The following is a 22,166-nucleotide window of genomic DNA, read 5'->3' as shown; positions in this document are numbered from 1 at the left end:
CCGATAAACGCAACCGGCAGAGACCAAAGATTCGAGCATGAGACACACAATGTACCCGGTTGACTTGTAGATTCGATTTACTTTGAATATATGTTAAACTTGAATGAAAGACGAGATCCCTCCGCTTATACAGTATTTACTCCGTATGGTGCGGCTAGCGGTAACCGTTAACCGCTCCGCCCTTGCAGTGCAGTGGCGCCACCGTGTGTAGAAACACCTTATCTCTGATTGGCCGGAGCCTGATCATGCAACTGGGTTAGCTAATCGGCCGCCGGGGAAAGGACAAACACAGAGAGATTCTTCTCTCCTGCCACCCTCATTCAATTCACAACTCACAACACCACCACCCTCGCCCTCGCACACTCGTCCTATGCGTGTATAGCCCACTATTTGCGCTCTCTCTCGTCACATTCGTGTTCCCTCGCAATCATGAGTTTCTGCACCGCCATGCAGCGCCCGGTGACATCATCCGCCACGCTTCTCCGATGGGTGAAGCCCTCGGCCGGCCAACACTACACTCAGTCGCTGCGCTGCTTCTCCTCCAGTGGAAACGCCTACATGTCTTCCAAGCGTGATATGCAAACGGCCACTGCATACCGCCCTCACACACTCCCTTCGTCTTTCCCGATGCCCCGTGGCAGCGGCGGCTTCGATACCTCGATTACCGCCGACTTCCCCCTCTCCGGAGAATCATCCAAGACCATCTCAAACACACAGTCCTCGACTATTTCCCTACGAGAAGGCGAGGCTCAGAAGCCCAAGACAGCCACGACCTCGACCACCTCGACCGCTGCTCCGAAGACTTCCCCGAAGCCCCGTCGGCCATTGCGGGCACGCAAGGCGGCGATGAAGTTGACACCGCTGGCCACTGAGCAACTTCGCAATTTGATGTCACAGCCCGATCCCAAGTTTATCCGGGTCGGAGTCAAGAACCGCGGCTGCTCCGGTTTGGCGTACCACCTCGAGTACGTGGAGAAGCCGGGCAAGTTCGATGAAATCGTCGAGCAGGACGGTGTGAAGGTTTTGATCGACAGCAAGGCTCTGTTCAGTATCATTGGCAGTGAAATGGACTGGCATGAGGATCCGCTGAGCAGACGCTTCGTTTTCCGCAACCCCAATATCAGTGAGTTTCCCCGTATTACAAATCAACTTGCACCCCAACGTTCGGTATGGTTACTGACTCCTAGCTATAGAGGAAGAATGCGGTTGCGGTGAATCGTTCATGGTTTAAGCGCTCGTTTCGATATGTCTACTTGATTCCGGGTTTTTGGCGTTAATCGCAGACGGTGCATCGGACGGCGTTTTCATCTTTTTCCTCCACTCGGTTCCTGTTTTGGGGACTACGACCGCTCTTTGGTCGGGTACATGCGCTTGATATCCAGTTGATACAGATTCTCCTCTTTCTTTTGATCCTTGTTTTCACCATGATTCCATCGCTCTCTCGTCGGGGAAAGTCCTGGCAAAGGACGGACTCGAGTTTTGCTGATAGATCCGTCTAGGCCGTAGAGGTCTAGCTGGCTTGTCACTTGTCTCCATCTTTATGAAATTTTTCTAGCTGTATCTCGGCATTACATCATGTGATAGTATTTGTATAGATCAGTACAATGGATTTGATGATTCGAGGAACTCGGACAAGCCTTTGAGCACGGGCCGGTGCTTGGTATATAATTCACGTATAGCGACACGAATCCCTAGTTCGTAGACTTTTTGAACTTGTGACGAAGAGATAACCTCGGCAAAGTGATGATAACTCGCTAGCTCATCAATTCAATTGCAACGGGCATACGGAGTAGTTATGGATCTAGGTATCTAAGATTAAGTCACCCCCTTCTGGAAAAGTTCCACGCCAGGCACCACGATTAAAGTTTAAGCCGATCTCCAGGCGATGACGAAAAGAATCAAAAACTGTGCAACCCTCTCACCATGTCTCACACCTTTCTCCAGGATGAATAGAAGTCATTGGGACGGTGGAAGAAGAACTTCAGTAACAATGAATGACGAAGGCGTAGTAATACAAAACTTGGCATGATGACATGATGCTTGCAGGTCTACTTCCGAGCTTCCGCGGCTTGAACAGTGGCGATATGCACGGCTATGTTTCCGGGTAACCGAACTATTGCCGAATATTTTAATCCAATCGGCACATGACTATTCAATAATTCAGCATTTTCATGTCCGCTCTATTATTATCATGCTAGTGAAGTGTTCTAGCCCGTGCAAGGCTGGTAGGTTGCGGACACGTCAGGTGATGAAGCCTTGTATCTTGGCACTGTACATTGTTGAGTCATGAATTGCATTTTGAGATCAAATGAGAAAAAAAAGAGTGGCGGTGTATGTAGGTGGATATTGAATCGATTGTAGACATGCAATACTCAGTCTACGTGTTTGATTCTGTTGGTTTCATTTAAGGTATAGTGTTGGAAGGTCTCGTCAACAGAACCGGCCCGGTTAGAACGATATATATCACCAGACATACTGGATTTTCTCCCTCGAAAGGGGCATCTGTAACCATCTAAATCCTACCAAGTGGCCACATCCCCAAAGGCGTCCAGGCCCTACCAAGGCTCAACGGTCTATTTCCATCTCGAACCCTGAATCAGTGAACATCCCCATCCTATCGCGTGATTACTCGAAGCCACTCATTGCCCAATCAACGAATGCTCACGCCACACACCCCCAGTAAAACCAGAAATAATAATCCCTCAGACATTCTGGGGCCCTTACTTCATTTTCTGCAAAATTGTCACGAGGGTTAACCTATAAAACGAGAGAAACGTAAATGATTCCAGGGGTCACTTGACCCATTTGCGCGATATTACCTAATTGCTCGGTTTGCATCGGGGATGTACTTACCCAATCCAGCGATGCCTTCCGTTTGGGATCGTCCCCGAGTTCTAGATCCCCATACTTTTACGTGATTTCTCGAGGATCCTATGGGGTTGCCCAGCATTGGCATCGCATCATTTGGCAACGAAATGTTGGGGTTTGTCACGGCTGGTGGGACTCGTGGACCTCGTGCGATGGAAATAGCGTCATAATGATCGCCCTCGTCCCCCGCAAAATCAAAATCTCTATAAAAGCCTCGTTTTTTCCCCGGACTTGACTGCCGAGTATTCAGATTCACTTTCAGGCTATTCTCAAGGCTTCTTCTTTACTATCTCGCATATCTTTTCCGCTTTTCAAGTCAGACTTGATGTAAGTCTCGGAAATCTCTTCTTATATTTTGCTGGACAAGTCACTTATACTATTCTTTCTAGTCTATCTTCACACAGAGTCATACTCTCATACAATGACCATGCAGTCCCTCGAGAGCCCATCTTCAGGCTGGCGATGCCAACAATGCGGACTTCCCGGAGTTCGCGTCTCTGATGACTCCTCCACCCACGCATACTTCAAGTGCGTCCCCTGCAATCGCTCCCTGGGCCTTTGCCCCTGCACCACACCCGGCGCCAGGACGACTTCCACATGTCCCTGCGGTGAATCTGTTGGACGCAGTGGCTCCGAGTCCCCGGGTCTCGAGGACGAAGTGCCCCGTGGTGTCTCCATGTTCTCGACACAGAGGAAGAACAGTCTCAACCCTCACAACCCGGATGAAGGCTTCGACGAGGACTGGGAGGCGAATTGCAGCCCTGGTTTCATGGTGAAGAGGTTCAAGGCCTCGGGCCGGGAGTTCCTTCCTCACTGAGGACGTTGCATTTTGAATTGGGATTTGGAATAGCGAGCTTTGTTGGATTTCATATGGTGTCTTTGTTTTCTCTTTACTTGATTGTTGCCTGACGAGGTGACATTGGAATATTTGAAAAGTTAGTATACGTTAATAATAAGCATGCATGGTCCTGGGACTGCTAGCAATCAATTGCACATATTTTTCTTATCATTACTTTCCAACTGCCACTGAAAGTTGCAATGGCTATTACTAAAGAAAATGCTGATGCCTGGTATGCATCGTGATTGTAGTGTAGGGCTAGGGCCGCCAATGGATGACTGTCGAGGTAAAAACGAAAAGTATCACCAAGCAACAGCTATTCTATCTAGTACTTACTACATGCAAGTAGCAAAAATAGTCGCGCCCGGGATCGAACCGGGAACCTTCTGAGCATACAAGATGACCGTGTGAATCAGAAATCATGACCATTAGACCACGCGACTATAATTAAAAGAGTATTGGACTTGGCTAGTATAAGTATCGAGGGTGGATGTCGAATTAAGAAAGACAAAAATAGTCGCGCCCGGGATCGAACCGGGAACCTTCTGAGCATATGAGTAACCATGTGAATCAGAAATCATGACCATTAGACCACGCGACTTTCTTAGCACGTGGTCTCGAAAGTTAGATTTATGATCTTAAGACTAAATTGACGGAAGTGTCAGATTCTTTCATCATCATAAGCTAGGCACGTAAATTGTTCATATTGCTTTTTAGTTAGGTGATTTATCTTAGGTCCAAGGGATAGGTAAACGGACACTTACCTCGTTAAGGTACGCCATCAGTATTGGTTCATAAAGCCAAAACGTGACCCACCCTTTAAGAAGTCGCGTGGTCTAATGGTCATGATTTCTGATTCACATGGTTACTCGTATGCTCAGAAGGTTCCCGGTTCGATCCCGGGCGCGACTATTTTTGTTAATTTACCTGACGTGCCTTCCGAGTCTGAATGTATTATACTTTTATTTTTGTCTCATATTGATATTCACTTCGGCATGTCTAAATTCAAGTCACTTCCGATCTCTTACCTTATTGGTTGCTCTCATCACCCTCTGCTTATCTGAGGTGGTTGATAACCTCGAAGCCCCCAGGATCCACTTCCCCCGGAATCTCCAAGTCCGAGTAGCTTCGACAGCTCTATCTTCGAGTCCACCTTCGTTGCTTGGTTCCAGCCTGGTCCCAGGACAAAATGCCTTCGTCATCCTTCCTCTCTCCAGACATTGCCGAAGTCCCCCTCGTGGAGGACCTCCTCATCACCGTTCGCTTCTCCGCGTCCATTCCCGACCTCTACCTAGACGTCCCAAATGCAGACATCACGACAGGCGCAGGACTCAAGCAACTAATCCGCGCCGAACTACCACCCTCACTCTCCTCTCACCGTCTTCGCCTTATCTACGCTGGTCGCGGCCTAGAAGACACAACCGCCCTTGCTACATCCCTCAAGCTCCCACCCTCGCCATCCCGCACTCCTCGCCCCGCAGATGATAACGATGGAGATGAGCTCTCCGCCGCAGAGAATGGCTCATCAAGCAAAGCCAAGGGCAAGCAGCCCATGCGCGACTCCCGTCCACGCCTCTACATCCACTGCTCCATCGGCGACATCGCGCTGTCAGAATCCGACCTAGCAGCCGAGGCATCCGTGGCCTCAACCATCCTCCTACAAAAGAAGAAAGACGGCTCCCGGTCTACGTCTCTCCTCGCATCTACAGACGACCACACCTCCCAATCACAATCCCAATCACAGCACGAACAGACAACCTCAACAACCCCCGCCCCACGCGGCTTCGACCGCCTCCTCTCCGCCGGCTTCACCCCCGCAGAAGTCACAGCTCTCCGATCCCAATTCCTCGCCGTCCAGTCCGTCTCCCGGACGCCGGATACCATGCCCACCGGCGAGGAACTTCGTGATCTGGAGGATCGGTGGATGGATGAGGGGTCGACTGTTGCGCAGGCGCAGGGTGGTGGGGAGGGTGGTGCGATTGGTGATGATGATGGTGGGTTGGGGTCTGGATCGAGGTCGGCCATGGATGATATGCTTTGGGGCGCAGTGATGGGCTTCTTTTGGCCTGTTGGTTGTGCGATGTGGTTGAGGAGGGAGGAGGGGGTTTGGAGTTGGAGGAAGGGTGTGGCGGTTTTTGTGGGGGTTGTGGTTAATGCTGGGTTTGGGGCTATGAGGATTATGAGTTGAGGAGTTGTTGGATGGATGGGTTCATATGTATATATCTACATTTGAGGCATGTTCACTGTGCTCGGCTCTGATCAATGTTGGGACTGGGGTACTGGGACATGAGCAGCCCTGCTTCTCATCCCCATCTATTCTACACTCACCTCCAGCTTACTCACACTAGCTTACGCGACGCTAAAGCGGCGCTCGCCCTAAAATCACCCAGGCGATGTTCACCCCCGACTTCAGAGGTTGGCGAGAAGGGTGAGAGGGGTGGTTATTATGTGCCTATTACCAAAGGGGGAGGAGCCGACAAAATTGAGGAGGGATAGGGAGCTTGCGAGGGTGTTTGGTATGTTGAATTCCCTTCTTTTTGGGTCTTACTTAAGTGTGGTTACATGCTAATGCGCTTGATATAGGATTGGATTGATGATCGAGTTCCGCAAGAGCTCGGGGTAAATTGGCAGAGTAGGAAATGCCCTGCTGTTCTTCTGGTCTGTTGGGCCGGGTATTCAAGCTATGTGTACCAAGTCGTCCAGTTCATTGATCGCAGCATGTGAAGAGAAAGGTGGTGTGATTGATGTCGAAATCGATCAGACCGAAGCTATCTTCCAAGTCGAGGGTTATGCCAACTCTGAGGAAGACGATTCTTGCTCAAGCACATCAACTTATTTGTGTACTACATACACTTGCCACGGTGACTGCAATCCTAGCGGTGGTACCCCTTGATCCATGCCATCCTGATGAGTGCACAAGCTAGTTATGGACTTGAGTCAGCCATGCCTATGGTTCGCAGTCCCAACTACTAGTGTGTTAGTGTCACGGAGAATGCCCACTTGAATCAGATACCGGCATGAGGTGGAGGCCTCGTGTGGTAAGCGGAGAGTATGTGTGCTGTTCTTTCTGGGATCTCTAGAAGTGGACCAGTTCGTATTTCGCTGGAGTAAACTGAGATCCGTGCTTGATTGCCTATTATTCGGCTTTCCGGTGGATCACTTTTTCTCCCCCCTAGTAAAGATAGATGTATATAGTCTACTATCTATCTAGAGTATACTATAAAGCGCTTCGCTCCGCACTTGTTGGTGTCCCCCGCGTGGGGCTTGCAAACCTTGTATCTTCCAGACCCAGTCTGTGTAGTACATAGATTGTTATCGGTGATATGGGTTGACTAGAGTTCTTCGAAGTAGATATGATAATGCTTTGACTATTAGCTTACTTCATCTGAAGGGTCTGTATACTCAAACCTCAACTATAAGCATCAAACCCGTCCGGTCGAAGTTGGAAATTAAGATATGATCAATGTTCAATTATCACCACAAGCTGCTATAGACCAGACCAGACGTACAGTCCTGGCCGACGTCACTGGTCATGATAAGACTAGCTAAGCATGCAGCGGTTCATAGAGAGATACAACAAAAGAGCCTCCAACATCAAAGAAAAACGCCATCGATAAGAAACAAAACCCCGCTACGCTAATGGAACTTGCTGTAAATAACGGCAATAATCAAAAGGACAAGGACCGTAATGATAGCAATCGTGATTATCCGATTCGTAGCCATCCTGCAAGATATCATTAGTCAAAGATTCACCCCATCAACGGTCTAGCCAGAACCAAAAAAGGCCGGGTTTATCGGGGGTGCAGTACCTACGGGCCATGCCCCTCAAAGTCTTAATACTCGTGTCAACGTATCCCTCGCTCTGCTGCAGATTATCACGAGTATGCTGAATCGTCTGCCGTTGTCCGTACAGATCAGCTAGCACGTTCCGCCCCACATCCTCAGTCTCCAGCGCCGTCCGCTGAGCACCCTGTAGTCTTGCGGAGCTGCGCTCGAGCCGCTCAGTGCCAGATAGTAGTTGCTGGCGCTGCTCGAGATGCTCGTCGACCGGTTCGTCAGTGTACCGGTCACCGAAGAGGGCTTTGCGGTCGTCAGAGAGGGACTTGAGCTTGCGCTTGATGTCGTCGATGTCTGTGGAGTAGTTCCGGAAGCGTATGTTCACTTTGGAGCGGGAGGCAGAGGGTATGTTCTGCTTCTCCATGCGCATTTGGTCGAGCTGGTCGAAAGGAGAGGGTGCGTTAGCAGGATAGTCTTGGATGGAGTGGTGGGATTTGAGTGTGGTTCGGAGGGGCTAGAGGAGGTTGAAGGGATGCGTACCAGTTCCGTTGCTTCATCGAGAACCTGCTCTGCTTGTCGGATTGCGGACTTACGCTGCTCGCCGCTTGCTTCGGCGATCTGGTCCAGCTTCTGGTTTAGATCCGCCTGGACGAGCTTCAGCTCGTTCTCGTAGCTGGCGAACATCTCCGAGCCGGCATCTGTGTCTAGAGGGTTCGACATCTTGGTGGTTGATTGGAGGTAGGTCTGTACAGACGGAGAGTAGAGAAAGGTAACGGCGGTGTCGGTCTGGTGGGCGTGGTGTTGGTCCGGGCCGTAGGCTCCACTGTTATCTGGGGAGGTACGGATGCGTTGCTCTGGATTCGATGGGGGTGTTGGTGCAAAGAATCTTGCTAAAATTGAAGCCCTGGGTAGATAAAATGCGTAGTCGTAGGTAGCAAGCCTCCACGGCGCAGTAATGCAGCAACTGGCTCTGATATCGGTCAATGAAATGATGGGGTGTAATGGAGGCTGGGGGGCTTGACGGATGACGATGTCCTTCCCACGTGATCTTGACCGAGGCCGGGATTAGTTGAAGTATGAAATAGTAGGAAATAGACCGGTGGCGAATATTCCGTGGAGACTTTGGATAATCACTAGTGAGAATTATTCGTTCTGAATCTACTACGGAGCTCTTCGAGAGTCGAAGACGGCTGAAGTGAAAACAACATCTCAAATGCATCCTGTGGGCGCCCGGATGATCGGCAGACCAAAGCCGGTACCTGGCAGGTCTTCTACACGAGAATCCAAGATTGGGTAACATCAGATAGCATTAGCGTAAAAACAAGCTAGGCCTACAAAACAATATTCGCCTTTTCAATAATAGACACAAAAGATACCCCCATGGTATACATAATCATGGAAACTCCTCCTTTTACCTCAAGACTTCCTCTATAGGAGGAACTTGCTGCTGTCCTGGTTGACAATCATAGCACTTCGTTTGGCATCCAAGAACAGGTCCTCGCACTCAGCAACATCAGCAACCTCAATACCACCGGGACGACCGTTGACACGAGCAAGAATGCTCGCGGGGGTCAGCAGCTGCAGAGCATACCGCAGGCTGACCTTAGTACCGTGCTCAGCAACCTTGTCCAATGCGGGCTCGGTGATGTTGAGACTCTCAGTCTTCGCGCGCAACCGGATGATCGTCTTGATCTCGTCGGACGAGTAGGGGGTAGTGGGAATGATGAGGAGACGAGCCAGCAAGTCGGGTGGGATACCGTGGGCAGCGGAAATGTCGTCGGTGCCACGGATGACGGTGTGGCCGCGGTTGGAAGCAAGGATCACGATGGGGGAGATGGTGGACTCGAGAGCGCGGTTCAGATAAGTGAAGCACTCGATGTCCAGCATGTGAACTTCATCGATAAACAGCACACCAGGAACCAGTTCCGCGACACCTTGATCGATGTATCGGTTGACCACCTTGTTAATCTCTTGGCGCAGCTTCTCTGTGATCTCGGTCTTCTTGGGCTTCATCAATTGGCCCATCATGCTCATCACATCCTGTCCACCCTGTGGCCGGGCGTTGGCCATATCGAGATCGTGTAGCGTTACGTCTTGGACGATCTCTTTCTTCTTGTGCACCTCGCCCTTGGGAACGGGCACGTACTCCTCAGCCTCCAGGTCAAACTCGGTCGCGTAGGCATCGGAACGTCCGACACGCTTGCAAGCGCCAGTGTTGGCTTCAATGTAGACGACATCTCCGACTGTGACGCGCTCCTTCTGAATGGCTTCGTAGATGCTAGGGTCGAGACGGAGCTTCTTGGTACCCTTGGCTGACTTCAATCCGATGATAAGATGGCTGATCGTACGTCCGTAACCACCCAGGGGGTTCTCGGTCTCCTCTGGAGTCAATTCTGTGACTTCACCCTCATACACCTCCTTTGTTTCCCGAACTCGCAGGCCTAGTCTTGAGGTCAGTCTCCATGATCCAATGACGGATTCTTCGCTTCAGTCTGTAATTTTGCGTACCAATTGCTCGTCGGAAGTTCTCCATCAATGCCTCTGTCTTCTTGACCTCTGCAGAGTAGATCTCGCTGCCGACGATGGGGCAGAAGGGCACCTTGGTTCCCAGTTCCTGTGATACTGCAAGAGCGAGCGCAGTCTTTCCGGTGCCGGGGCCACCAGCAAGCAGAACAGCCCGTCCGGCCATCTTCTTCGCCTTGATCAGATCGACGACAACACCGCATGCCTGTTGATGAAAGGAATGTGTTAGCTACGGCGGTGCCAGAACAAGAGCGACGATTCGCCCACTGCCATCTCTGAAAAGAGCTACCACTCACCTCTCGGGCAGCAGCCTGGCCGACGAAGCCATCGCCAGTGACCTCTGATGTTCCATCGGAGCGCAGACCAAGACCCTTGATGTGCGTGTGCGCGGCGGTCCTGTTTTCGCGCGAGTTGCCTTTCACTTCGCTGATCTGGACCATGATTGGAGGATGTGGCTTCGGAGAGCCAGAGGATTTCGAGGGAATAGGGTCAATGAGGTTCTGGGGCGAAGAAATGAGTCAAATAAAAGCTTGCCAAAGGTCAAGCAGATAGAAAAGCGAGCGTAATGCGATGGTTCCTCCCAGCTATGTCTCTTGGCCGAAATTCGCGAGCAAGGGATCCGCGCCAGTCACGGAGCCGCGCCAAAGGCGGTCAGCAACCCCCAAATTCTTCCCGCTGCATCTCCAACTGCACCGGCCGGGCCTCTTTCTTTTGTGCTGCTCAACTTGCCCATTCTATCCTCAATGGCAGGCCTACAGTCCAGGTCGGCGTTGGCCGCTCCTTTCTCCCTCACTGCGGCCTTCCGCGCGCTTTCCGTCTCGACTCCTAAGCGTGCCTTCTCCACAACGCTGGCACCGCAATCGAACAAGAAACTCCCAGAGGACGTCCCAGCCTACCCCTACGGTCCTCGACAATGGTACAAGCAAGCCGACACCGGTTTGTACGGAGGTTCTATGATTCGCTTCGGTAACAAGATCTCCAAGGGTCGCAACGAGGGCAAGACGCGACGAAGCTGGAAGCCCAATGTCCGCCGCAAGAAGATGTGGAGCGAGGCACTCCAGGAACACCTCTTTATCAAGCTCACTCGCCGGGCACTACGAACAATTATGAACGAGGGTGGTCTTGACAATTACCTCCTGTCTGATCGACCGGCTCGTCTGAAGGAGCTTGGCATGTTCGGATGGCACCTGCGGTACCAGGTCATGCAAAGCCCGACAATCAAGGAGCAATTCCGACAACAACGAGAGAAGATGGGTCTTCCAGAGCCTCTGTCTTTCGAGGAGTGGATTAAGACTAAGGAGGAGGAAATTGAGGCAAAGGTTGAGGAGCGACTCAACATCAAGGCCGTCACAAGACCTCGTCCCAAGGGCCAGGGTGATCCTCAGAACGATGCCCGGAAAATTGCGGCAGCGGAAGCGTTGCCTTGAATGCCCTCTTTCCAACCAAAACCGACTAGATGAGGATATGATCCTCTTGGTGATGCCTTGCTACCGGCCGAGGCATACACGGAGACCGGCGCTCGATTTTGTACTATTACCGCGACGAAACAGTTGACGCTGATTGAGCACCACGTCCTTTCGTCTTCCCAATCATCCCTACGCAGTGATGTTCCGGCAATTCCTCGGGCAATGTGGTAGTGATGATTTTTCGCATGGATGCGATCTTGCTAGGCGTGCATATTGGATTTTTCTTTTCTGTGTATTTATACTCCAATGTCATCAACATCTTTCCTGTTTAAGTCATCCCACCAGTAGATTCCCATTCGGGTTTGGTCTCCGTGTTTTCCAAATGCATAGCGTATGTCGTTGTTGGATTGGACTATTGCTTGGGACGAGGGAGGCCGACTCGTGCGGTAGGTAGTCCATATCGTTCCGGATTGCTTTCCCAGCCATCGTAGACCAATCTCGAAAGCAGGGGCCATGTATGATAACGGGAAAGAAGTAATCAAGACCACACCTATTATAGCCTATGTCTTACATAGGTAGTATCGGGTGATCGTAGGGGCTAATGGACAATAATGAAGCCCCTAGATGACGGCATCCTCATAGATAGTTATATAACGCAAGCAATCATCGGCAAAAGACTCCGAGATGATATATAACTAGAGCATCAACACCTGAAAAAAAATGCTCCAATCTAATTTGCTCCCTAGCTATCCCTTATCGCCCACGATCAGAACTAACTTAAAACGGGAAATGTTGGTGAAGATGGAAAGGTTGCTGGAATGCGCGCGCAAGAAAGGGACCCGCCACCGGATTCGGATGGGCGTCCAGGACCCGCGCAACACTTCGAACTTCGAGATTAGACCTGTCAACTTCCCACACCTCGTCCCGGTTCTCGTTCCCTTTGCAACAGTCATCGGTGAATTGCCGATGCTATGACTTGATTTACCTCGAAACACTGCGTCCCTGTCCCGCAATCTGTAGGTCCAGAGCTGGGGACCATCATCCCTCAGTATGCAGTTCGCATTGCCTCCGCGGAGGAGCCCTCATCCTCTTCCCGGGGCCCATTCCACACGACTACCGCTGTACCGAAGAAAACAGCTCAAGACGATTGCTGTTTTTGCGGTTGCTATCCTTACACTACTCTACATCCTCTCCCACTTCTTCTCCTCAAGCTCGACTTCTATTACCGCGCCGGCTGGTACGGCGGGTGTGGTGATCGTGACGTTGCTGGATCGTCAAAGTCTCAGCGAGAGCTATATCAATAAGATCGTCGCCAACAGAGAAGACTACGCCAAGCGCCATGGTAAGCATGGTTCCGCTCCTTTCTGATATATGTCCAATTGGAACTCCCTTGAGACTATCACTAACCTTTTGCTTCAAACAGGGTACACGAACTTCTTCGCAAGCGCCTCCGACTACGAAGAAGCTGTAGGCGATGCCCCCCAAAGCTGGGCCCTCATCCCGGCGGTACGCCATGCAATGGCAACACACCCAAAATCCAAATACTTCTTTCATCTGAGCCCTCACGCGCTCATCATGAACCCCTCCATATCCCTCAAATCCCACCTCCTCGATCGTAGCCGCCTCGAATCGCTCATGTTGAAGGACTACCCGATCGTGCCGCCCGACAGCATTATCAAGACATTTGCGCTTAAAGAGAAGGATATCGATCTCATTATTACGCAGGATAGTGATGATTTGAATCCTTCGAGCTTTGTTTTGAAGAATGGTGACTTTGCCCGCTTCTTCTTGGATCTTTGGTTTGATCCGTTATATCGGAGTTATAAATTTGCCAAGGCGGAGACACATGGATTGGTGAGAGATCTACTTTGGAAATGTTAAGCTCGCGTACTAATCTTATGTCTTTTCGAATTTCTAGGATCATATTATGCAGTGGCATCCAACGGTGCTGGCTCGAACGGCTTTGGTGCCTCAGCGGGTTCTGAATGCGTATAGCAAGGACTCGTCCGGCGCCTCGCCGGATGGTTCGTACAAGGATGGTGACCTTGTCATTCGGTTCCCTGCGTGTGATGAGGGGAAGAGTGGTGACTGCGATGAATTGGACCCATACTACGCGATGTGGTGGAAGAAGGTCAAGGGTACTTGACGCCCTCGTTTGAGTATCGAATGTCCGAGTCCCACTGAGTAGGTCTTGTACGAGTTTGAGTTCGAGATCGTGTTTCGTTGGCCGTTTTCCAGTATCTACCATCCTTGTCCATCATGCAATCTGGGTTGGGTGGGTTCTCGGCGTTTTAGACTGTGCTTCTTTTTACATACAGCGATGTGAACCTTTAACTATTATCATTGGCGTACATGTGGTTAAAAAAGAAACACGGGCATCATTTTTTGATTTCTATATCCAGTCATAAAATGCATGTTGCATTATTCGCGATTTTTCGAGTGCCTGATCGGCAAGTCCTATGCTTTACCGTATGCATGCGAACAAAATAATATGTCAAAAGCGTGGTGCTTCGACGCAGAAAGAGGAGGGCTTGCAGGGACCAGAAGCATTAAATTATTTCTCACCAGTTGTTATTGAGCCGGAGGTCCAGGTGACCGGGCTCAATATCTTTCCAGTCTGCAGAACCGGGAGGATCCACTGCTTAGAACAGACCGGCCATGAGGACGGTGCGCTTCTTCTTGTACTTGTCGCCAAAGTCCTTGCGGTAGCGGATCTCCTTCTTCCAAGCCCAGCTCCACATCTGGAGACCACCAACGAGAGTGAAGATCAAAACACTCCAGCTCAGCTGGCTAACCAGGTAAACGCCAATCCAAGCCAAGATCTCGAACATATAGTTGGGGCAGGTAACCCAGTTGAAGCCAAAGCCGGAAGGAATGCCGCGCTCGGTAGTACCGGGACGACGGAGGTCACGCAGAATCAAGTGCGCATTGAAGTTGGCCAACTCACTGAAGATGAACAGGGCGACACCGGCGTACACGAGGATGGGGTTGTACTCTGCAGAAGCAGCTGCCGCGTCCGGGCGGAACACCCAGTAGGCGATGTTGAAGCCGGCGAGGGCCCAGTAGTGGGCGCTGTTCTTGAAGATGTTGCGGGCGGGCATGGTGGCGTTGCTGAAGCGGTGCACGAAAAGGGTTTCATATTCGCGCTTCAGGAAGTGCAGGGACAGGAGGAGGCAGACCAGCAGTTGAATGTCGGATGGCTCGGGGAGGGGCTTGTCGAAGTTGAAGTAGATCAGGTTGCGGAGGGGGAAGAGGAAGAGGGCCGGGATAAGGAGGGGTCCGAGGTATTCAATGATGAAGACGGTGCGCCATGCGATCTGGGGACCTGTTTATCGTAGGAAAAAGGGAAATTAGTTGGTCATCCTTGAGGCTGCGGGGTGTTGTTTTTTTTTTCTCTTTGCGATCCTTCTTGCACTTGCTTGATGGATTGGCGATGCAGGTACATACCAAGGTCCTTGACATGGATGACGCTCGACTCCTTCAGGCCGGTATCATTGATAGTGGTGTTCTTCGCATTGGGAACCACGCTGCGGTCACTTCCCTTGGTGATGCGCAGACGGTGAATCGACGCGCCGGAAGCTTGAGCGATAACCTTGTATATCTCCTCGCTGGAGGAGGTGAGGGCAAGGGTGATCGTCTTGGGTAGCTTGCGAATGGGCTTGCCTGGAGTGCCGTTAGTCTCTTATTTCTGTAGAGTAATTGCCCGAGTGCATGTGCTTGGCTTGTAGATAGGAGCTACGGAAGCATACCCCGGGGCTCGACGACGAGAGTAATTTGAGACGCCATGGTGTGTGATGGCTGAGTTTCAACTCCAATTGATCGTCTCTGGAGATTTCAGGCAGACGGAGCCAGCTGGATGCGCCGAGGGAAAATTGACCGATGACGAGAAATCGCTTCTGTTGGGCTCGACGAGTCCTCAACGAGAAACCGACCTCGGTTGACCTCACGTGATGTGGACACCTGAGGCGATGAATTACATGGCTATTGATTCTACAGAAGAAAACTTGTGATGATAGAGAAATTGTTTGATTTGCACTTTAACTTGGGATCGGCTTCGTTAAGGTTATTCCACGAGCATAATACTGAATCCATAATTGTGCCATATTATCTCTTCAACAATGTGAATTATGGTTTTGCAGATACCAGCAACAACGGATAGCATGCGGGCCGGTTGACGCCATAACGGGCTGACTTCTCAGCCTTCACCAATTGCCGTCTTTCCATTTGTCGTTCTCAACTTGAAGATTTCTCTGGAACATCAGGACCCAGTCCTCGATAGTGCGGCTGCACAATGGCTGAGCTGAACAGCCCCGCCCCCAAGGATTTCCTTACAGTTAGTATGTTACTCGGATTTACGGTACATCAGGCGCTCCGTTTATCCATGGACAATAACACACTCCGCCACCTAAAGGTTCAGCCTGGGTAACATCACCCTCGCGATCAAGTAAGTACTCTTCGCTAAGTTGTCTACATTCTTCATCTCATGATATATGATCTATGATTCATTAACCCCGGTTAGGTCCACCAGTCTCAGCTCGGGCGAACCTGCTCCAATGGCTAGCCTGGCCGAAAAGGATCGCCAATCAGCACTTTCAAAACGCAATGCCTACGTTGTGTCTGGCCAGGCCCCCAAAACATAGCGCTATCTTACCCGAGCCGAATTGGGGGCGGCTCCCTGTCATTCAGCCTGCATATGCATATCTGACGGTGGATTATTTGAACAATATGTCCTTCGGACGGGGTATCCGTACAAAATACTTTGTTCAGTCTCGAAACACGAGGCTCCACCCCGCCAATCAAGACCGGTGGGGCCAAAACTGTCAGACATTCTTACGGCGAAGCCCGGGCCTATCCGCCAGGCTGCAAGCGGCGCAACCCCAGGAGCTCTCAGCCGACGTGCCTGGCGCAAGAGGCTTCGTATTGCTGGCCTGGGCATGACCGTTGCGACTGAATCACTCAGCTTGCAAGGGCAACAAGGCACATACTATATGACGTTTTCTCGGAAATTGCTAGATTATACCCCTTCACAATCGAATTCGACGCACGAATAAGGGATGCTTCATTGCTCGCACTGCCAGGTGGGGCATCGTCTGCCTTTACCCACACTGCGCCCGAACCGCAGCTGGGTTCCTTAGGGTTGTGGCGCTAAGTTGACTGACCAGCACTGATCCAGAAAAGCCCGTAAGAACTATGGAGACACTAATCATCTCCCGGGCTGGGGGGTCGTTCAGCCGTACAGTACCATGTGTTGGGGCTCCCCTCCACCAGACTTAGCGTAGAATAAAACGGCCGTCATCATATAATGCATTGTGTTCCCCCCCCAAATATTCTCCGAAATCCCCTATATGTGCGCGTGTTGCGTTTTTTTCACAATCCACCCTGTGAACCTGCCTCGATATTTGCTATCTTGATTCCCGTCTAGTTCACGGTGGATCTTGTTGGCTACGTGAGCATCTACTTTGACTCGCCAACACTGGAGTGCACGTCCTTTTTGACCTGCTGTATATTTGAATTGGTATGTGGATTTCCTCCATCCCTAGGTATAGTGGTTATCGCAATTGCGATAACTTTCCATTTCGATCCCCCCGCACCCCATAGCTATGATCTGGGGCCTCAGCTATCAATTGCCTTCCGAGTTGAACTTCCACGTTGAGTGACTAACACTCTGCAGTTTGACTACCGAAGAGCGATTTTGTAAAATCTTGAAATCTGTACCATTTACCCTCACGTGTTCTATTATCCCACCATGGTTGGACACAACGGCCATTCCAATGGCGCCGAGAGCCCTCTCGCCCAGGTTGAACAGGTTGTAAAGGCATCGCTGAGACCCTTGCCCACCGAGACCGGTGATGGCACTTATGTCAAGGGTAACACGGCCACTGGTTTGGCCCAGGATCTGAGCCATGTCGACCTCAAGGATGTCAAGACGCTGGCCGAGGTCGCCAAGAGCGCCATTACTGGCGACCCCATTAACGATCGGGAGTACATTATGGAGCGAGTGATTCAGGTTAGTGATCAACTTCGTGTCTAGTAAGATTCCATTCTCTGACGTTTACCAGCTCGCGGCAGGCTTGCCCTCTACTTCCAAGAATGGAAAGGACTTGACGAATACTTTCCTGAGTACACTCTGGAATGATCTACAGCACCCGCCTACTTCGTTAGTGAAGCTTCTTCTCCGATCAAAAGAGTAGACTGAAGCTGACCAAATGTATAGGTATCTTGGACGGGACTCTGCATATCGGAAAGCAGATGGATCGGGCAATGTATGTGTTTCATATGCTGGAGTTACTAGAAAAGCGTTACTAACATCAACCAGAACCCTTTTTGGCCTAATATTGGTGCCGCTGGTACCCCTTATGCACGATCTGTCCGACCACAGACGATGCAGCCTGGTGCTCTTCCTGAGCCGGAGACCCTCTTTGATAGTCTCCTAGCTCGGAAGGAGTTCAAGGAACACCCCAACAAAATTTCCAGTGTACTTTTCTATCTTGCATCTATTATCATTCATGGTATGTGGGGTACAGTAGACTCTGTTTCATTGGATACACCTAACCATCGATAGATCTTTTTCAAACGAACCCCAGAGATCAAACAGTATCCTTGACCTCGTCTTATCTGGACCTTGGTCCACTTTACGGAAATAACCAAGATGAGCAGAATGCTGTGAGGACGTTCAAGGATGGAAAGCTCAAGCCAGATTGCTTCTCCACCAAGCGAGTCCTAGGATTCCCACCTGGCGTTGGTGTCCTGCTGATTATGTTCAATCGTTTCCACAACTACGTCGCCGAGCAACTCGCACAGATCAACGAGGGTGGTCGTTTCACGAAGCCAGACGAGTCAAACACCAAGGCTTATGCCACCTGGGATAACGATCTCTTCCAAACGGCACGCCTGGTTACTTGCGGTCTCTATGTCAACATCATCTTGAAAGATTATGTTCGAACCATTCTGAACCTGAACAGGACTGATAGCACTTGGAGCTTGGATCCTCGTGCAGAGATGAAGGATGGCCTTCTCAGTGATGCAGCTAAGCAGGCTACAGGAAACCAGGTCTCGGCCGAGTTCAACCTTGTCTACCGCTGGCACTCCTGTATCTCTGCTCGTGACCAGAAATGGTCCGAGGATTTGTATAGGGAGCTGTTTGTGGGCCAGGATCCGAACAAGATTACCCTCCAGCAGTTCACCATGGGTCTTGGAAAATGGGAGGCGACACTGCCCGAGGACCCTGTGGCGCGTCCATTTGCTAAGTTGCAGCGCCAGGCTGATGGTCGCTTCAATGACGATGATTTGGTCCGGATCTTTGAAGAGAGTGTGGAAGATGTTGCTGGAGCCTTTGGCGCCTCAAACGTCCCAACTGTCTTCCGTACGATTGAGGTCCTTGGCATCAAGCAGGCGCGGTCTTGGAACCTTGCTACGCTCAATGAGTTCCGGACATTCTTCAGCTTGCAGCCTTACAAGACCTTTGAGGAAATCAACTCGGATCCCTATATTGCCGATCAGCTGAGACATCTCTATGATCATCCGGATCTGGTTGAGCTCTACCCAGGTCTGATTGTTGAAGATGCTAAAGATCCAATGCTCCCAGGAAGTGGCCTGTGTGCCAACTACACCACTTCAAGAGCCATTCTCTCGGATGCAGTTACACTTGTTCGTGGAGACCGCTTCTATACCGTTGACTACACTCCCAAGCATTTGACGAACTGGGCCTACAACGAAATTAACTATGATGTGAATGTCGATCAGGGCGCAGTCTTCTATAAGCTGGTCCTGAGAGCATTCCCCAACCACTTCCGCGGAGACTCGGTCTACGCACACTTCCCAATGGTTGTGCCTCATGAGAACAAGAAGATCCTGACCAGCCTCGGAAAAGGTGAAGTCTACAGCTTCGATCGGCCCAGTTACACGCCTCCGCCCAGAATGATCAACTCCCACGCCGCTTGCATGTCGATCCTCGCGGACAAGGAGACTTTCGGTGTGACCTGGGCCAAGAAGCTTGAGTTTATCTTGAGCCGTGATGGCCACACGTACGGCCGGGACTTTATGCTGTCAGGCGACCGCCCAGAAAACACCCAGTCCCGCAAGATGATTGGCAATGCTCTATACCGGGATAAGTGGAAGTCGGAGGTCCGCTCGTTCTACGAGGAAATCACTTTGCAGCTCCTGCAGAGGAAATCCTACAAGATTGCCGGCGTTAACCAGGTCGATATTGTCCGCGATGTGTCCAACTTGGCTCAGATCCACTTCTGTGCTCACATTTTCTCCCTCTCGTTGAAGACGGATGCGAATCCTCGTGGTGTGTTTACTGAGCAGGAGTTGTACCAGATCATGGCCTTGGTTTTCACCTGCATCTTCTACGATGTCGAGGTTACGAAGTCCTTCCAGCTGGAGCAGGCCTCTCGCAAGGTTGCCCAACAGCTGGGTGACTTGGTCATGGCTAATGTTGAGCTCGTTGACAAGGCTGGTTTCATCGCCGATATTGTAAACCGTCTTCACCGTCACGATTCTCTGACCGATTATGGTGTCCACATGATCCAGCGCTTGCTGGATAGCGGGCTCCCAGCGAAGGAGATTGTCTGGACTCATATTCTCCCATCGGCCAGTTCCATGGTCGCGAATCAGGCTCAGCTGTTCATCCAGTGTTTGGACTTCTACTTGGAGCCGGAGAATGCTCATCACCTTGCTGAGATCCAACGCCTATCGAAGGAAGATACTCCGGAATCTGAGGAGCTACTGTTGCGATAGTAAGTGGCTCAAATCTTGCTCAAATCTTGCTCTCCTATAGTGGATACTTACTTTTGACAGCTTCATGGAAGGTGGCCGTATTCGATCATCGGTCGCACTGCCACGCGAAGTCACCAAGCCAACTGTCATCGAAGACAATGGCGAGAAAGTTACCCTGAAAGCTGGTCAAGATATCTTCGTCAACCTGGTATGTCCAAATAACCCCAATGCTTTAGAAGAACTTCACATCTAACACGATCCTCCCACTATCTAGGTCGCCGCAAGCCTTGACCCCAAGGCATGGCCAGACCCGGAACAGGTCCGTCTGGACCGTGACTTGAGTCAATACTCCCACTTTGGCTTTGGCCCACACCAGTGTCTCGGCCTCGGTGTGTGCCAGGTCGCACTGCCCACTATGCTGCGGGTTGTAGGACAGCTGGAGAATCTTCGTCGTGCGCCGGGACCACAGGGTCAACTGAAGAAGTTGCCTGCTCTGGGAGGTCTGACTATGTATATGGATGCTGAGCATAGTATGATCTCGCCGTACCCTTCGACTATGAAGATTCAGTGGGATGGGGAGCTGCCTAGAGTGGCAGGCAAATAAGTGGGTTGAAGATTTTATGTGTAGATCATGATGAATGAAAGCTTTTATTATTTCCTTTTCTTTAGCATTGCACCAGGGTTTAATCTACGGGGGTTTATGACATGTACTAGGTCCCTCGCGTAGTTAGTTACCGTCGATAACTAGGGTAAAAGTAACGGAAGGTAAGGTTAGTTACCTAGTTATTACTGCATATTTAGTCATCGCGCCATAGATTTAGGAAGCTGACGGTAACCTAGAAATGGGTGCCTAGTCAGTACTGCTTGGTGTAGGCCTTTCTAGCTTATTCAACTACGCGAGGCCAATCCCAACATTGTTTTTCGACTAAAAGATCTGGAATATCATCGAAGAAATTGATTTTCATAATGGCCTCGTTAGGAGATGACGAGGAAGGTGCCTTGGAAGGCCTCCCAGCTGAATCACCCAAATATAAATATCAAGGACTGTCGACATGTTTGGAGACAATAGAGAGTCAGTTTTCACGAGATCCTTCCTCCTCAGACTTCATCAGTGATCGTCTCATCTTTTACAACATCCCACCCCACGAATCTCAAACCCTCGCCGCCCAACTCAAAGACACTTCGGCAAAATTTTCAAGCTACGATTTCACACACCACATTCTCACGCTCAAAATAGCGTCTCACATGCATGCAACTGCGACTCAGGAATTCGACGAAATTGTGACTATGTGGAAAATGTCCATGGCAATGCGGCGTGACCTTTCCAACAGCCCAGGTAAAGTCAAGGGAGGCTCGAAAGACAAGGTTCCAGATGCCGCATGGACTCCGAGATGGTACGGCGCCGATATCAACAGACATTGGCCATCGATGGTCCTCGAAGTAGTATACACGAATTCTCGGAAAGACCTTGAGGACGACATCACATTCTGGCTCAAGGAATCGGCGGGGGAAGTGAAGGTCGCAGTGAGCATTTCCATTCAGCCAAAACAAGCAGGGAAGGTGACCTTGGAGCAGTGGAAATTCACGCCTTCGGCCCGAGAGACACGCTTGAAGCAGGGAAAACCCCGAGTAGTACAGACCAAGACAGCCACCCGAAAACCGGGACTCGCGCCCGTGATCTCATCGGGGAACTTTGTACTGCCCTTTGAGGATATTATTCTCAAACCAGCGGCCTCGGAAACCACGGCATGCGACCTGGTAGTCTCTGATTCGGACATGGAAGAACTAGCCAAGGTTATCTGGGACCGACAGTTTGGAACTCTTGAACGGTGAATTCGGATTTCCCTCTATTCTTTCTGTTGCTTGTGACCGATAGGGAATGCTGGGGATATTTTCAAAGACAACGCTTCCGATTACCAAAGAGAGCCAAGGGATCTAGAAGTTTGTGAGACAAAGCAAGCAACTCAGAATGATAGAAACACTATTAGGGTGCAATGCTACGGAATATAGATACGGTGTATGCCTTAATACCT

General features: G+C 50.6%; 11 protein-coding genes across 11 annotated transcripts; 8 read left to right on the top strand and 3 right to left on the bottom strand.

Moving 5' to 3' along the window:
- Nucleotides 1-429: 429 nt before the first annotated feature.
- isa1 (Fe-binding Fe/S cluster assembly protein ISA1) lies at nucleotides 430-1,231 on the top strand (the record flags this gene model as incomplete). The annotated part of the gene is made up of 2 exons (XM_056698824.1): nucleotides 430-1,123; nucleotides 1,194-1,231. 2 exons carry the CDS (start codon nucleotides 430-432, stop codon nucleotides 1,229-1,231), a joined length of 732 nt encoding a protein of 243 aa, XP_056554237.1.
- A 2,058-nt stretch (nucleotides 1,232-3,289) lies between these two features.
- N7496_005894 (uncharacterized protein) lies at nucleotides 3,290-3,685 on the top strand (the record flags this gene model as incomplete). Its single annotated transcript, XM_056698823.1, has 1 exon — nucleotides 3,290-3,685. One exon carries the CDS (start codon nucleotides 3,290-3,292, stop codon nucleotides 3,683-3,685), a length of 396 nt encoding a protein of 131 aa, XP_056554236.1.
- A 1,210-nt stretch (nucleotides 3,686-4,895) lies between these two features.
- Nucleotides 4,896-5,894, top strand: N7496_005893 (DSC3 family protein; the record flags this gene model as incomplete). The annotated part of the gene is made up of 1 exon (XM_056698822.1): nucleotides 4,896-5,894. One exon carries the CDS (start codon nucleotides 4,896-4,898, stop codon nucleotides 5,892-5,894), a length of 999 nt encoding a protein of 332 aa, XP_056554235.1.
- Nucleotides 5,895-7,342: 1,448 nt separating this feature from the next.
- N7496_005892 (v-SNARE protein VTI1) lies at nucleotides 7,343-8,203 on the bottom strand (the record flags this gene model as incomplete). The annotated part of the gene is made up of 3 exons (XM_056698821.1): nucleotides 7,343-7,430; nucleotides 7,516-7,922; nucleotides 8,024-8,203. The coding sequence occupies 3 exons, from the start codon at nucleotides 8,201-8,203 to the stop codon at nucleotides 7,343-7,345; spliced, it is 675 nt and encodes a 224-aa protein (XP_056554234.1).
- A 708-nt stretch (nucleotides 8,204-8,911) lies between these two features.
- Nucleotides 8,912-10,446, bottom strand: rvb1 (RuvB family ATP-dependent DNA helicase pontin; the record flags this gene model as incomplete). Its single annotated transcript, XM_056698820.1, has 3 exons — nucleotides 8,912-9,924; nucleotides 9,992-10,211; nucleotides 10,303-10,446. 3 exons carry the CDS (start codon nucleotides 10,444-10,446, stop codon nucleotides 8,912-8,914), a joined length of 1,377 nt encoding a protein of 458 aa, XP_056554233.1.
- Nucleotides 10,447-10,749: 303 nt separating this feature from the next.
- N7496_005890 (mitochondrial 54S ribosomal protein bL28m) lies at nucleotides 10,750-11,433 on the top strand (the record flags this gene model as incomplete). The annotated part of the gene is made up of 1 exon (XM_056698819.1): nucleotides 10,750-11,433. One exon carries the CDS (start codon nucleotides 10,750-10,752, stop codon nucleotides 11,431-11,433), a length of 684 nt encoding a protein of 227 aa, XP_056554232.1.
- A 1,029-nt stretch (nucleotides 11,434-12,462) lies between these two features.
- N7496_005889 (putative alpha-1,6-mannosyltransferase subunit) lies at nucleotides 12,463-13,558 on the top strand (the record flags this gene model as incomplete). The annotated part of the gene is made up of 3 exons (XM_056698818.1): nucleotides 12,463-12,754; nucleotides 12,836-13,266; nucleotides 13,331-13,558. The coding sequence occupies 3 exons, from the start codon at nucleotides 12,463-12,465 to the stop codon at nucleotides 13,556-13,558; spliced, it is 951 nt and encodes a 316-aa protein (XP_056554231.1).
- Nucleotides 13,559-14,054: 496 nt separating this feature from the next.
- N7496_005888 (trans-2-enoyl-CoA reductase (NADPH) TSC13) lies at nucleotides 14,055-15,198 on the bottom strand (the record flags this gene model as incomplete). Its single annotated transcript, XM_056698817.1, has 3 exons — nucleotides 14,055-14,737; nucleotides 14,860-15,075; nucleotides 15,162-15,198. 3 exons carry the CDS (start codon nucleotides 15,196-15,198, stop codon nucleotides 14,055-14,057), a joined length of 936 nt encoding a protein of 311 aa, XP_056554230.1.
- Nucleotides 15,199-15,703: 505 nt separating this feature from the next.
- On the top strand, nucleotides 15,704-16,052 carry N7496_005887 (uncharacterized protein; the record flags this gene model as incomplete). Its single annotated transcript, XM_056698816.1, has 2 exons — nucleotides 15,704-15,834; nucleotides 15,932-16,052. 2 exons carry the CDS (start codon nucleotides 15,704-15,706, stop codon nucleotides 16,050-16,052), a joined length of 252 nt encoding a protein of 83 aa, XP_056554229.1.
- Nucleotides 16,053-17,158: 1,106 nt separating this feature from the next.
- Nucleotides 17,159-20,737, top strand: N7496_005886 (peroxidase/cytochrome P450 family protein; the record flags this gene model as incomplete). The annotated part of the gene is made up of 7 exons (XM_056698815.1): nucleotides 17,159-17,419; nucleotides 17,472-17,569; nucleotides 17,627-17,675; nucleotides 17,729-17,921; nucleotides 17,975-20,153; nucleotides 20,215-20,341; nucleotides 20,408-20,737. 7 exons carry the CDS (start codon nucleotides 17,159-17,161, stop codon nucleotides 20,735-20,737), a joined length of 3,237 nt encoding a protein of 1,078 aa, XP_056554228.1.
- Nucleotides 20,738-21,099: 362 nt separating this feature from the next.
- N7496_005885 (uncharacterized protein) lies at nucleotides 21,100-21,966 on the top strand (the record flags this gene model as incomplete). Its single annotated transcript, XM_056698814.1, has 1 exon — nucleotides 21,100-21,966. The coding sequence occupies one exon, from the start codon at nucleotides 21,100-21,102 to the stop codon at nucleotides 21,964-21,966; it is 867 nt and encodes a 288-aa protein (XP_056554227.1).
- Nucleotides 21,967-22,166: the final 200 nt, after the last annotated feature.

This window comes from Penicillium cataractarum (genome assembly GCF_028827025.1).
Source record: "Penicillium cataractarum strain IBT 29864 chromosome Unknown utg000005l, whole genome shotgun sequence".
NCBI lineage: Eukaryota > Fungi > Ascomycota > Eurotiomycetes > Eurotiales > Aspergillaceae > Penicillium > Penicillium cataractarum.
This window is presented reverse-complemented; position numbering and strand designations above follow the sequence as displayed.